The following is a 15506-nucleotide window of genomic DNA, read 5'->3' on the forward strand; positions in this document are numbered from 1 at the left end:
TCGACTTTTCACGCCTGTCCTCATTTGCCCTCCACTTGCACATTGTCTTCTGCACTTTAATGCAGACTTTCAGTTACCAGACCTGGGGGGCGGGATCCGTAAGGACCACAATCAAGAAAGCGGCAGTAGATGAATATCTGGGGTCATTATGTTTGTGCTTCAATAAATGGGCGCCGTGACATTTATGTTTCGTGCTTGTAGACAATGAGACTGTCGACTCGTTAGAGCTGGCATTTGCGTGCGGTGTGAGGAAGTGTCCTGAGAAGTACGACTGCAACGATACCTGGATCGGGCCCAATGACGGCATCACACAGTTCGACAACATCCTGTTTGCTGTTCTCACCGTCTTCCAGTGTATCACCATGGAGGGATGGACGGCTGTCCTCTATAACGTGAGCAGAAGCATTCAGCCTGAAAGTGAACCCTTAAACCCTTAATGCCTAGTGTTTCATATTTGATACACGAGTTTTTGAGACCTCTACATCGTCAGTGTGATCCCTCACCCCCTTGAAGGCTTGAGCACTGCAATGATGCTGAGTGTTTAATAACATAAAAATTATGGATTTCAGACCAACGATGCCTTGGGTATAACGTGGAACTGGATGTACTTCATTCCTCTCATCATTATTGGCTCGTTCTTTGTTTTGAATCTAGTTCTGGGAGTCCTGTCTGGGTAAGTGTGCCTCATTTATGTGAACATTTCTGTCCGTATTATGAGTGAAGACAGCTGCTTTCATATGTTTTATTTTTTCAGAGAATTTGCGAAGGAGAGAGAGAGGGTGGAGAACCGGAGGGCCTTTATGAAACTGCGTCGCCAGCAGCAGGTGGAAAGAGAACTGAATGGCTACCGAGCCTGGATAGACAGGGCAGGTACTGGGCAGCAGAACAACTTTACATCTTTTATTACAGTGAGTGTGGAGAGGCTTCAGTGACTTAATCCTGGATGTTTTGATGAGAAATGCAGCGGCTGATGAACTGAAGAAAAATGCTGAATCAATTAATCCATCAATTTCTTTTCTTTTTTTCTGGTCGTGGGAGAATTTCTATAACCAATTGTTTCCACATTGTTATAATACCACTAACAGTTCACTGTGGAATATTTAGTAGTGAGAACATTTCACAGCTGGACTGGTGAGTGAATGCTTTTGGCAATGTAAGGTTGAAACAAAGTGTTAGCCAGGATTCACTGTTCAGAAATATTCCAGCACGTACCTCCACCACAGTTTTGCTTCGCATAGCTGTTAAACAGAGTGAGCCAGGCTACCGTTTCCCCTTTATGTGCCGATACACTGAGTCTCTTCTTTTAATTAAAATGTAATCGCCCTGTTAAAAGCAACACAGTGATTTCATTACATTTTTGAAGAGAGACTGGTTTGCTGCAGACACCTTCAGACTTTTGGATCCGCAGCAGAGTAGCTGAGTTGAGTTGCAGCAAACGCACAGTGCTGTAATGGCAATCTACACTGCTAGGCTCCCACGCAAGCAGAGGGTGAGAAAAAGGTGATACTGACTCATTGACTTAAATTTGTGTGTGTGCTTATATACACGCGCTTCTGTGTGTTTGCATGTGCGTGTGTGTGTGTGTGAGAGAGAGAGAGAAAGAAAGAGAGTCGCTGTGCATGTGCAGTCATGTGTGCACGGGTGTGGGAGAGTGTGGGAAGAGAGGGAGAAAAGAGAGCGAGATATTGCGAGATTGTGAGCGAGAAAAGGAGCTCTGTCTTTAAGAAGGTCACACCGGCCTCTCGGTGCAGTGTTTGCATCAGTTTGGCCTCGGTTACAAAGGGCGCTATGACTCTGAAATGTGGGTTTTTAGCTGTGGCTTGATTAAAAACAAATATTTCTGCATGTAACCTTCAGTTTTATTGTATTACAGAGGAGGTGATGCTTGCAGAGGAGAATAAAAGTTCAGGGAGATCACCGTTAGATGGTAAGTTCACATACTTTGCCCTTAGAATTATCTACATATACAGAGTGGATCAAAAAGAATCATCAGATTCTGAAAGGTTATATTTTTTTAAGTAATGGACAAAGAAGCTCGCAGTAAATTTAAAAATACATGGCCAAATATAAATGTTTACATTTAAAACTTACCAGTGCTCAATGTGTCCCCCTCCTGAGTCACGACATATGTACGAATGATAGTCCCATACTTTTGCAAGCAAATCTGAAGTCACTGCAGCCGCTGCTACCTACCGGCAACCCCATGAAACTTATGAATCCCCTCTAACAGCACCTGTTTCGACAGGTATAGGTGAACGGCTGTGGAATTAAAGCGCTTCAAAATACACCGTGTATTTGTTGTGTTTGATACTGCAAATTTTGGTATTGCTCCGATACCAAGTAAATACAGGGCCAGTGCTGCCGATACCAATTCCGATGCTTTTAACTTAGAAACGGGAGAGCCGTGTGTTAATATTATTATGATGAATCATCACCAATTTTCATATTGTTAACACATTTAATGACCACTAAATCAGTGTGATCTTTATTTTTTCACAATAATTAGTTAATATAATAAACCACTTTTCAGCTTTTTATGTATTTTGAAACATTTTGTTTACTTGTTTTGGAGACCTGTAATGGAAATGTGGCTGCCTCTAAAGCACTTTGGATCAGCCTCTGTTGTTTAAATGTGCTATGGGCTATAAATAAAATAGACCTGACAGTCAGCACAAAAAGGTTCAAACATTTTTTTTGATATATTTTTTCATTTCCAAAACAAAATAGTTTATTTAACACAATTCAGTGGGCTGTTTACTGAAGTTAGAGGATGGAAACAAAGTATCAGTATCGATCCAATACCAAAACCAGCGTCGGTATTGATACTATCGATATTTGTATCGATCTCACACTTCTACCATGGATATCTCATACATATATCTCCTAACCTATAATGACTACTCAGACCTTAAACATGACTCAATATTTTATTGATAACCTGGAGGTTACCATTGCAACTAAGCTTATATTAATGTTATATCAATTTAATGGGTTAAAAAACGGGAAGTGCCTGATTTTAATGAGTTGTATTACAGGCACAGCTGTTGCTGTTATGTTATTTATGTGGACCTTTAGTGTGACAGCAGAAGTCACCATTTCACCCGTTGTTTTCATTTTCATTTCTGACGTAAAGTTAGCAAAGTTGAGGTTTTGGTAAAGTTGAACTTGTGTGAAACATCTTTAGTGCTGAAGAGATCAAGTAAGAAGACGGGTGCGCGGCGAGGAGCACCGGGGGATGAGAAGTATACAGACATGTCTACCGCCAGTGAGTGAAGCTCAGTTACTCACTGTCTTTACAGTAGGCTTCTTCCTACTTTCTTTACAGGATATCACCTGTGTCTGAGCTCTTGAGTTACTTATATACTGTACCTTTCACATGCATATGACTAACTCGAAAATTCCCCCGCCTCCCTCTGTAAAAATTCCTTTCTTATTCTCCCTCTTTCTCCTTCAGGCATGTCACGATCGAGAATGAATTTCCGCAGCGGCCGCCGCGGCCCCGCTGCCTACTTGCGACGTAAGGAGCGCATGTTGCGCATCTCGATCCGCCGCATGGTGAAGACAGACACTTTCTACTTGATGGTGCTCAGTCTGGTGGCTCTCAACACCATCTGTGTGGCCATTGTCCACCACAATCAACCCGACTGGCTCACCGTCTTCCTCTGTGGGTTTCTTTTGTGAATGTCTGTGCTGTTTGCTTTTTTTTTTTTTTTTAGATCAAAAAAGCGAAATCAGGTCAGAAAATACCTTCTTTCTGGCTGCACCCTGCTTCATTCTGCTTTCTGACTTTTGCTTTTTCCCCCTCTTTAATCTCCAGACTATGCAGAGTTTGTTTTCCTGGGGCTGTTTCTGGCTGAGATGTTTTTGAAAATGTATGGTCTGGGTTTCCGGCTGTACTTCCACTCATCTTTCAACTGCTTCGACTGTGGGGTGAGGTCCTTCATCTCCTTTTCTCACTCTGTGCTAGAATATATACATTTCTTGTGCTAAATGAAGACTAGGCTACTTAACGTCAGGGATACAATTTCTTATTACTTGAATAGATTATATAAACCAAAGTGAACCATCTTTACCAAGAACAAAGGGAGGACTGGACTTTATACACACAGTGGGCTGATTAGAGATATAATAATCAACACAGGTAAAAATGATGAAGGGACTAAAACTGAGCAAGAAAACCAACTTTCAAAGTAAATTAGAACATAAGTGAGAGAACTGATGGCAAAACAAAAAGAGGATTTCTACATTGCTGCACAGGTGAAGCATACAGAGCTTGATTTTTTCCTTCTGACATGTTTTGCAGGTTATTGTCGGCAGCATCTTTGAGGTGGTGTGGGGTTTCTTCAGGCCTGGCATGTCATTTGGCATCAGTGTGCTCAGGGCGCTGAGACTTCTGAGGATTTTTAAGATCACAAAGTAAGTGGGGCAGCAGGACAGTTCACAGAGAAAGTAAGTCATGACAGCCTGGGTTGCACGATGGTTGTTGAATTTTTACATGTTCCAGCTGACAAAAAAACCAACTAAACAAAAAAAAAACCCAGAGGGTGTATTATTTTATTATTATTTTCTTTTTCCAGATACTGGGCCTCTCTCAGGAATTTGGTGGTGTCCCTCATGAGCTCCATGAAGTCCATCATCAGCCTGCTTTTCCTTCTCTTCCTCTTCACTGTGGTGTTTGCTCTGCTGGGGATGCAGCTGTTTGGAGGGAGGTGCGTACTGACATCCTTAATTGTCAGTGAACTCGGCCAAATCGGTTTTCCTTTTGATTTCAATAATAATGGCACCGTTTTGAAAAACAGTATCTTCTTCCTAAGATCTAAACAGCAGTTTCCTCAATGGTGTCCTAAAATAAGAGGAGAGGAAGCGATATGTCCAGATGAAAATAGCTCTGCATCCTCCTCCTCCTCCCATTCTTCCTTGGTCATATCTGACCCTGCTTTCTATCTGCCTCCCCTCTAGGTTCATCTTTGAAGATTACACTCCCACCAACTTTGACACGTTTCCAGCTGCCATCATGACAGTGTTTCAGGTTTGGCTCCCACAGATCCCCTCATTTCTGCCTGCTCTCCATGACACATTGCACCCTGGGATATTTCTCACCCCAGGCGCAGATTAAACAACTCTGCTCGCTCGCTCGCTCGCCACCCCCTGCCTCCGTCATCATCCCACACATCCATACACACATATGCGCACATGAATATCAGACAAGGGAAATGTGGAAAAAGTCCACATCATATCTGCTACACATCCGCTGCACTGTAAAAGAGTGTTTTGATCAGCAGACACTGTAATTATTGCCTTGCTGCCATTTTAATACTATACTTTGAACTGGTTAGTAGACAGTGACTTTGTCTCCTGTGCAGTGAATCTGATGTGAGCAATGTGCAAAATATTCTGTGAATTTGCCCACAGATTTTGACCGGCGAGGACTGGAACGAGGTGATGTATAATGGGATCCGCTCGCAGGGAGGCGTTCAGTACGGCATGTGGTCATCCATCTACTTCATAGTGCTCACATTGTTTGGAAATTGTATCCTTGTTGACCTCAAAAGTGGTCAGAAAGCGCTGATAAAAAGCGTGATGCCTATAAGTGGTGGAAGTATTTTAGATAAAAATAGCGACATACCCGAGTGTTAAAATGCTTAATATCAACAGAAGTACGGCGAGTTAAACTAGTATAAAAATGTTGTATCAAAAGTAAAATCTTCAGCAGAATATCCTCTGGCATCAGTAACATTGATGTTCTTTGTGGTCTTTATTGGTAAATGCAATTAAAATAGATTTGTAGGTGAGTAAAAGGTGAAAGGAAAGTATACAAGTGGCTGATTAATGACCAAACATACCTACACCAGATCACAGCAAGTACAGTAGGGGTCAAAGGTGAGTCAGCAGCTGGGTGGAGAAGGATCAAAACAGAAATTTATATTTGACACCAGAGAGCGTCTTTGGATGGAAACAAGTGAGCAATATTTAGCGCTTTGGTGACATGACGGCATTTGATTTCGCGCTTTGCTTCAGTAGTCCTGAAGAGCAAGCTAACTGACATTCATGCGGTCGCCTAAAATGTGATTTTATTTGTACTTTTTGGCGTTTTTGTCCTTGACCGACATTACGACAGACACGCTGCTGAATGTCTTCTTGGCCATTGCCGTGGATAATCTGGCCAATGCACAGGAATTGACAAAGGTTTGCACTGTTTTTAAAGTTTGTGCTGTATGTGACACACGTTCTGCTGTTAACCGCTCTTCGATTGCGGGCGTGGTCTTCTTCTTTAGGATGAAGAGGAGGAAGAAGAGTTCTTCAACCAGAGATACGCCAGAGGAAGAGACGGCCTGATAGCTGAGTAAGTTACTGGTCGACATCTAACAAAAAAATCCACGTTTAAGATGAGATAACCACAGTCTTCACAGCTCTTAAGTAACTGAATTTGAAATTGGACTAAACTCTCTCACAGTTCCTCATTCTCAGTCGTTTTTTTAGTGTTTTTCCAAGTCATTTTCCAAGAAGTGAAATGAAGCTAATACTTAAGATATGAATGCTGTGGGGAAACTGATGGTTCCTCATCTTACTCTATTAGAGGGGAGATGTGTTAAAGTCAGATTAAAATAAGTCAAGATCATTTATTTCCACCATGAGAAGAAGTTGTAGGTGTAAGTGTCAAATGTTTAAAACAGTATGTTCCTTATTTCTTCAGCTGCGCGGTGAATGCAAGGTAGAAAGGCATGTTTAACGTACTGATGCCAAAATTATGAATGTAAATTGAATGTGCCTGATTTAAAAGCATGAGTCATTTCCGACTCTCCGAGCTGCATAACTGAAACTCCTGTGACTGCCTTGGCTTGTGATTGGTTATGGTCAGCCTCTTTTGTTAATCAGAGGGGTAATTCTTCACTGATTTCCTTGCTCCTTTCTGCGATCTGGCGGCTTTCCCACAGGTCTAATTATCCCATAAGTTTGGGAGGAGAAGGGCGGGAGGTGTACTTCAAAGGTTGTCGGGAACAGTGGGAAGTCTGAATGTGTGACTCTACTGGGAGGAGGCACACTTTGGAGTGGGTCTGATTTTGACCAAGTTTGCCTGATTAGTGTGACTCCGGCTCATCAGAATTTCCACTGTGACAATGACATTTTTTGTTGGAGGGCATAAAGATGTTACGTAACATCTGCGTGTCCTGCAGAGGCACGTTAAACCTCTCACTGAGAACACTGACCTGGCTAGATTATGGCTGCACCTGTCCTTCCTGTGTTTTACACCTCAGACCTTTTTCACAGCAGATTTTCACTGTATTCGCAGGAAATGCACAGCTGCATTCAGGAAATCTAATGACGGCTGATTTCTTCTTGAGGAGAGTATTGTGGAGGCTGGCGCTCTGAATTAGCATACTGGGACATTTAATGGGCCACCACTAACATTTGAGCTATGACAAGTCAAAATGGCTGCTGTGAAAAGGGTCCATTAACTACAAATGTTACTAAGTCAGATTTTCCTGACCATATATAATTAGAGATTGATAAATGTGTTTTACCTTCTTCCCAAGTAGGCTTTTATTTATGGTGCAATAAGAAAATCAACTTGCAGAGGCTCAAAGCTTCTTTTTTACAGAATAGTTTTATTCAACTGTTAATGTCTTGTAGTCGTTAAAATACTATTATAGAGTAATGTTGAATAAAATGACTCTGTTGGTGCTTTTAGGCTTTGGTTTTAAAGTACAAATGTAGCAAACTTCCAAGAGTAGACAGTACTGTGCAAATGTCGTGAGCCACATCTCGTTTCTCTATATTTTGCTTCCAAGGAACCAGACTTTCATGTAAGTTTTTAAAGTGGTTTTGAGCAATAGTTCTCTAAGCTTTCTAAATGTCTTCCAAAGTTTCTCTTTGGAAAATGGCTGCTTTTTCACCAGTTTTCAATCCAGCCCTTGTACCTGACCATTTTTAGAGGATTAAGTTTTGTTTTGTTGTTTTTTTGTTTTTTGTTTTTTTTTTATTTTGAGTTACTTACTCTGCATGATTAAAGCATAAAATGCACCTAACTCAAGGGACAAACCAGCGTAGTGTTTATACATAACAGACATAAAACAGTTTAAAATTGAATCTTAAACTATCATTTGTTCCAATTTCTTTGGTTGATCCTACAAAAAACAAGAGACAACAGAGTTTGACAGACATAAAATAGCATTTTTCCACCAACAAGGTGATTTCCAGAGAACTAGTAGCTGAAAACTTGCCATGTCTCAACATGGTGTGCAGTGTGTCCGTAAAAAAACTGAAGAAACTGGACAAGTGAAGAAGAAGAAGAAGTGGAAGGCCTAAAAAAATTATTCCAATACAGCATTCCAGTGGAAGGGAAGCAGGGAGAAAAGTCTGTGGTATTCCCAATAAGAAGTGCATGGAAAATCAGTGGCAACGGGTTTTATGAAGCAGTTATATAATACAAATTCAAATCAATATGTATGGAGCGATCAGGACACTGAGCATCTACAGCAGGGGTCTCCAACTCCAGTCCTCGAGAGCTACTGTCCTGCAGCTTTTAGATGTATCCTTGTTCCGACACACCTGAATCAAATGAATGGCTTGTTACCAAGCATTGCCAAACTTGATGGCGTGCTGAAAAGGTAATTCAACCTTTTGATTCTGCTGCGTTGAAGTAGGCATGCATCTAAAAGCTGCAGGACAGTAGCTCTCGAGGACTGGAGTTAGAGACCCCTGGTCTACAGCCATCTGTAAAACATGGTGGAGGCTCTGTCATGGTTTTGGGCTACATTTCAGCCAGTGGTATCAGAGGCTTTGCCAAAATTTGATTTTCATCCAGCATCCTGCATTATCTGGAAAGCATCTAAATGGCAACACCTTACTGCTGAAATTGAAAAATTAGAATGGAAATTTATGCGTAGAGGAGGTCAGAACAGAGGTAAAACAGTTGAGGCTCTGTCATGGTTTGGGGTGCATTTTAACCAATGCTGTTGGCTCGAGAACTATTCCTGAAGACTACTTAGAGAAATGAGAAGAAAACCTGCCTAAGAGAGTTCAGGCTCTGTTGAAGAATAAAAATGGCCATACCAAATACTGACTTTCACCTTGTTTCAATTGTATAAACCAAATTTAAACAAATGAAGGGTCACTCAGTATTTTTTTAAAAATGTAACAAAAAAAAAGTATTAAAAATTATTCTTTAGAGATATGGCAGAGTGATGGGGAAAAAATCCTTCTGAACTTCTAATATGAACTTGTCTATTTTAGCTACTTCCAGTCAAGTCAAATCAGAAGCCGTTCAGCCAGGTTCCCCTAAAAAATAAAGAATTTGTTATTAGTGAATTAGAGAACAGACGCTGTGAAACAGAGAGTAGTAAAGGATATCAAAACAGTAGCAACTCTAGCATGCCATGCACAGATTGTTAGATACTAGTGTCCACAAACAGCTGAGGCTGTACTTCTTTTTGCTGCTGTTCAGCAAAACACAAGGGAGCACCGAAGGGTGTGGCTGATGCTCCCATTTGTTTTAATTTGAAATGACGGTGCTATATTGCGACACCACCAAAGTCTCTGCAAGCTGATTTGTTACCATATGGATCAGGACTAGCTGCTGCCTGCACACCTGATCTACTCTGATCACCAGAAAAACATGACAAAAATCCCCAAAGCGATGCGATGTCAGGACACGCCTGCATAAACTCTCTCTTACTGGTCTCGGACTCTAGCTGTGACACTGAATGTATCATTTGTCTGTTACATATTTGAATGTTAGTCTCGTAAGTGCTGCAACAATCAAGGTGCTGATTTGATGTGTATTACAGTGTTCTTCTGGCTCCATCATGTTGTCTTGTTATATGCTTGTTACGTGGCACTGACCAAAATGTTGTGTTCGATCATATCAATCGATCATCAGCCATCAAGATCTTTGAATTTTGAATATATTTAATGTAAAACGCCCAAAACTATACAGCGGCCTTGAATGCAAAGTGTGCATTATGATAAATTAAATGCTAACTTCAGTCCTCTTTTGGATTCAATTGCAAGTACAGTTTGTTTCCTCTGGACGCGTTTTGTTCGGTGCCACAGCAAATGTTCTGTGTATGTTGTTAAACACTAATGTCTTGTTTTCAAATAATCACTCATTGATTACATGGACAACAAAAGAATCTGAATACCAGTAAGTATAACTGTATGCATCTGTGTCACACAGAATTTCTCTCTTGAGTTTTCGTACTCAATTTCCCTTAGATGTTACACAATGTTTGCACCTTGATCCTGCACCCTTCGTTTTTGTTCTCGTGGGTTTTTGTTTTTCTCTTTTACTTTCGATCTGTCCTTACTTCTCAGGCATTGTTTGAGTTTTTTGGATGCCTTTGTATTTTTTGCACATTTTTTTTTTCATGGGAATTTTTTTTGTGTGTGTTACTAATCAACTAACATTATAAATTCACAGAAAAGGTCTGTCCTTTTCTTGCAACTTTTATTTTACTTGTTTGCTTTTTAAAATATATTATTGGTATGCTAAATGAATAATAGTGTTCATGTCTTTTTTGGTCACTAATTCCTTAAGATGAATTGCAGAATATTTATTTCGAGTACATTGTGGTCCTCAGTGGCAGAAGAAGACCCTACCTGTATCGGAAACGTGCGATCCACAGGGGCCGGCCTACCTTTCCAGATGAACCGGATGGTGCACTGGCTGCTGCAGACGAGCAGCCCCTAAATGGCTCCAATGCCTTTGCCAACCGCCGCGAGAGGAGGAGAAAAGTTAACATGTCGGTGTGGGAGCAGAGAGCCAACCAGCTGCGCAAACGGCGCCAAATGGCGAGCAGAGAGGAGCTGTTCAGCAGCCCTACAGAAGACACCGTCGAAACTCCTACCATTCCCCACCACCCCTCCAACCTTTCCTCAGAGGCCAGCCCAGCTCACCTACCTGAGTCACCGATGTCGGTGGGGATGCCTCTTCCCGAACCTCCAATGTCTATCTCTATTCCCATGCCGGAGCCTCCAGCAGCTGAACCTCTGGTAAACCTCAGCGAGGAGAAGACAGGAGGACCAAACCACCGGGCGGCAGGTGGTGGCAGACACAGGATGGCCCGAAAGTTCAGGTCCAGTCAGGCGCCAGAAGATGGAGCCCGTCATAGACGCCACCGCCATCGCGAGGCTCGTATTGAGGCGAAGAGTCTGGACTGTACGCAAACGCCACACGAGGTGCTACATATCAGAAGGTCGCTCAGCCAGGAGAGAAAAGTACTGGATGAAAGAGAAGAAAGGGAAGAAAGGGAGGACAAAGAAAGAGGAGAGGAAGAAGGAAGCTCAGTCCACGATGATGGGACATGCATCGTTAACCCCTATGCAGAAGTTGGAGAAGATTGTATAAGGTAAGCCTGCTCTCATGCATTTCTCGACTGGTGGAAAGAAGCTAAAGTGTTTTAAATTTTAGGTCATTTGCATCATTTTATGTATAGATAATATTTTTACCTTTTATGCTATGCTATGCTTAGAAATAAACACCAAAGGATTACGAGGTAGGACACTCGTTCAACAGATGCAACAAGGAAATGCGTATATAGATACCGTAAAAGCTGTGGCACAGTTTCTCCATGTAATGAAAAAAATTGTATTATTACTTCAATTTAAGTTTATTCTGGAGCAGTTAAGCAAAAAGCAAAATTCATTTGTTCTATAGTAATTAGTTATATGGTCAAACATTCTCGGAGAGCAGCAACATGGCGTTAATACAGAGCAGACCAGGTGTCAGTGACAACAATAAAGGAAAAGCTGGGGTGGATGTGGGTTGCAAAGAGGATTGCATCAGTGGTGTTGGGAAGGTCACTTTTAAAATGTATTCCACTACAGATTACAGATTACATGCCCCAAAATGTATTTTGTAACGTATTCCGTTACGTTACTCAATGAGAGTGACGTATTCTGAATACTTTGGATTACTTAATATATTATCATGCTGTTTACAACTACATGAATGTACTATTGCTGTGTGATTTATTACTTTTACTGAAGGTTGCACTCCATACCAATACCAACTAGATTTTTAAATCATAATATAAAATGAATAACAGTAGGTGGACATTAGGTAAGGCTGCGCTTTATGCAGCGATCTCATATAGAAAACTATTCCGCGCGTATATAAAACAGGTCCGCCGCTCCGAACCGTAGTAAAGGGACCTCTGGCTAATACGTGGGTTCCGTGTCGGGCTCATAACCGAAAACTAGCTTCACTTTGTTGTCTGGGTCAACTTTGCAAGCGAGAGACAGAGAGAGGCATAGAAAGGCTGCTCCAACAGAACTTATTGTTTCGGAGGAAAACACGACCACAGTGTACAGTCGAATCAATAGTTTACTTACAACGGGGCTCGTCAGGCACTCTTTTTGGCTGCAGTGGTTATTATCATATTTAAATGTTTCCATCTACCGTTTCTGCTCGGTGACAACTCGTACTTTTCCACTCTCCTTTTCGACTGTAACGGAATACAGTTACTCATATTTTGTATTTTAAATACGTAACGGCGGTACATGTATTTCGTTACTCACCAACACATGTGCATCAGTTAACTGACGTGGGCTGCTCTTGAGGTGATCCGTTACCACCTGATTTATTAGATTATCATTGTGCTCAGCTGTACTTTGTGATCTGCATGAATTAATGCCATGCTCTGTTTTGGTGAGTTGTTTTTTTTTTTTTTTTTTTACAGAGCTGCTGAATGCAGTGCAGATATTCCTGATCCTCCTCAGTGTGAACAGATAGTGGACAGCACCTGGTCAGAGCAGGTTGAGGGTGGCCACTCAGATCAGTATGAGCCACTGTGCCAAAACATCCCAGTGGAGACTGCTTTAGAGGCCACAGAGTTCACTGTGAGTGCTATAGAGTCAGAAAACCGTAAGGCATCCATCAAACGGGACAAGTCTAACCTGGAAGACAGCGTGACCATCGAAATGTCTGCACAGCCACTTCTGGAGCTCACACCCATGACAGGTAGCACTGTGACCACTTCTCATTGCATTCCTTTGCACAATGCATCACAAAGTGGGATTTAGTGTCAGTATCACTGTACCACACTGTGTAGGCGTTCTTGACATCTGATAAAAGTGGCCACTAGTCTTTTTTTCCCCCTGAATCCACTGTGTTGGTGACTCACATTGTTCTTCCTTTGTCAGCTGTTCATGGACAGCTAAAACATTTTTTCTTTGCTCTCATGTGTCTGTCTGGGGTTTAGTGAACAATAAAGAGTTGGAGGCATACCAGTCTGACCAGAATGAAAATGAGGAGGACACAGAGGAGGAAGAACCTCCAATTCCTCCAAAGCCTGTACCTCCAGACAGCATGTTCATCTTCAAGGCCTCCAACCCGTAAGATGTAGCCCAATCTTCCAAATCATTGATTATCTGATGGAATACAGTACTGTGCAAAAGTCTTAAGTCACCCATCATGTTTTAAAAAGATTTCAGTAGGAAAATGAGAAATAAGTGAAACATGAAACATACAGAGTGTATAAAGTGAAAACAGAGCTTGTATAATACAAGTAGTCTTTGTAGTTTATAGTTAAGAGTCAATAATTGTCATTGATGAAAATGAAGCCTCTACCAATCAGATAGTATTTCATGATGGATCAAAATCTGATGGCACCTTCTGCATTCATGATCCCTTCTCAAACACCACTGTGTGAAAGGCAACCCCAGATCCTCCACCATGTTTTACAGGTTGCCGTAGACACTCACTGATGTACCTCCCTCCCCAGCTCCTTCATGCATATTGACGATGTTGTGAACCAAGACTTTAAAATTTGGATTCATCACTCCATGAGACCTGTTGCGACTAATTTTCATCACAGTTCTTGTGTAATTCAACATACAACCGCCTTCTCTCTCCGTTTACCTTCCTTAATATTGGGTTATTAACAGCTGCCCTTCCACACAGAGCTTTCTGATGAGGCATTTTAAGAAATTACAAGAAAGTTCAGCTCCTTGGAAACAAAAGAAATAAGTGGTGACTCCAGACTTTTGCACAGCATTTTAAATACTTGTTTTCTTCTTGTTTGTAGTAGCAGTAGTTGTTTCTATGCATGCCACTCACGCAGTTATATGCATCTTCTTTGTTGTAATGTAGCATCAGGAGGATTTGTCATTATGTGGTCACTCTCCGCTATTTTGAGATGACCATCCTGCTTGTGATCGTGGCGAGCAGCATTGCACTGGCTGCCGAGGACCCTGTGTGCACTAATTCAGACAGGAACAAGGTGAGCTCAGACAACATCTGTCTTAAAGACTTTGTTTTTTTTATGAAAATGAGATTTACACAATCAAAATGATCATCAAATCACCCTCAGATGTCTTCCAGATGGCCTGAAATGGTCTCATGAAACTGTAGTTCAGTGCAAGTCTTTTAGGTTTGATCTCTAGTTGACATAACACTGTGTCAGCAACAATGTGCTGTGACACATTTGCTATCGCGCACATACAAGGTGGCAAGCAGCCTGATAGCTGCGCAGTTTGTTTTTCACGACTTTTCACTCATCTAAGTAGCATGGAACGTGTCAAGAGTGACCGAATAAGGACATATGAGTAAAATCCACACTGTGCTTGGGTATAAGTCGAGTCAGTCAAGTCAACAAATGCTGACAAGTGCTCAACAACATCAGGTTACAACACGTAATTTAAGGGATTAAATGAAAAGTAGGCACAAATCCCCATCAACGAGTCATTTTAGATTTTGCACAGTAGCTGCTCTCACTCACCAGTGCCTCTATGGTGGTTAACACCTTCACCTGACATACGGAAAAGCACCAGTTTAAGCCTCAAGGGGTCAAAAGCTTGTGTACTGCTAATGCTCATTCGAAGTCTGTAAAAAATGGGAGGATTGCATCAGGATGGGCATCTGGCTTAAAATTTGTTCCATATCAAATATGCGGATCCATCTGCTGGGGGGACCCCTTGGGAAGTGAAGGAGCAGCTGAAAGTACCCGGCTACTTATGCTCACTGGACACTTCATTAGTTACAACTTGCTGCTACTGGGTTGGGTTCAGAACTTCCTTAATTTCCAGTGGCACAGATTCAACAAGGAGCTGGAAACATTCCTCTGAGATTTTGGTCCATATTGACATGATAGCGTCAAACAGTTGCTGGAGACTTGTTCGCTGTACTGCCATTTCATTGCATTGCAAAGCTGCTCTGTTGGATTGAGAACTGGTGACTGTGGAGGCTGTCTGAGTACAGTGGTGTACTTTTCATGTTCAAGAAACCATTTTGAGACAATTTGAGCTTTGTGAGACCAGAAGATGGGTACATTGTGGTGTGAAAGGATTGGCATGGTCGGCAGCAATGGTAGACTGCAGTGCAGGAAAATTTCACACCTTTACACGATCACCGCCAGCTCAGGATGCAAGGCAGGATGGATCCATGCTTTGATGTCTGTGCCAATTCTGACCCTACCAGTTAAATGTCACAGCAGAAATCAAGACTCATCAGACCAGACAATGCTTTTCCAGCCTGCACTTTTAATACAAGACAGGATGGATCCATG

General features: G+C 41.7%; 1 protein-coding gene across 4 annotated transcripts in view; it reads left to right on the forward strand.

The window, feature by feature from the left end:
- cacna1eb (calcium channel, voltage-dependent, R type, alpha 1E subunit b) overlaps nt 1–15506 on the forward strand; it is an 82571-nt gene that overhangs the window by 44356 nt on the left and 22709 nt on the right. For 2 of the 4 annotated variants that reach the window (XM_085377773.1, XM_085377770.1), the window contains exons 7-23: nt 202–392; nt 570–673; nt 755–870; nt 1874–1927; nt 3185–3265; nt 3455–3664; nt 3818–3930; nt 4304–4416; nt 4578–4709; nt 4960–5029; nt 5413–5530; nt 6119–6186; nt 6276–6343; nt 10581–11348; nt 12681–12961; nt 13203–13335; nt 14093–14222. In XM_085377773.1, coding sequence (XP_085233899.1) covers nt 202–392; nt 570–673; nt 755–870; nt 1874–1927; nt 3185–3265; nt 3455–3664; nt 3818–3930; nt 4304–4416; nt 4578–4709; nt 4960–5029; nt 5413–5530; nt 6119–6186; nt 6276–6343; nt 10581–11348; nt 12681–12961; nt 13203–13335; nt 14093–14222 — 2750 coding nt within the window. Of the gene's footprint in view, nt 1–201; nt 393–569; nt 674–754; nt 871–1873; nt 1928–3184; nt 3266–3454; nt 3665–3817; nt 3931–4303; nt 4417–4577; nt 4710–4959; nt 5030–5412; nt 5531–6118; nt 6187–6275; nt 6344–6694; nt 6713–7790; nt 7806–10580; nt 11349–12680; nt 12962–13202; nt 13336–14092; nt 14223–15506 lie in introns of all 4 variants that reach the window. The other 2 variants (XM_085377772.1, XM_085377771.1) reach the window with 2 other exon arrangements.

Source organism: Diplotaxodon limnothrissa, linkage group LG18, assembly GCF_057381915.1.
Source record: "Diplotaxodon limnothrissa isolate DT_005_m linkage group LG18, D_limnothrissa_male_GT1.1, whole genome shotgun sequence".
Lineage (NCBI taxonomy): Eukaryota > Metazoa > Chordata > Actinopteri > Cichliformes > Cichlidae > Diplotaxodon > Diplotaxodon limnothrissa.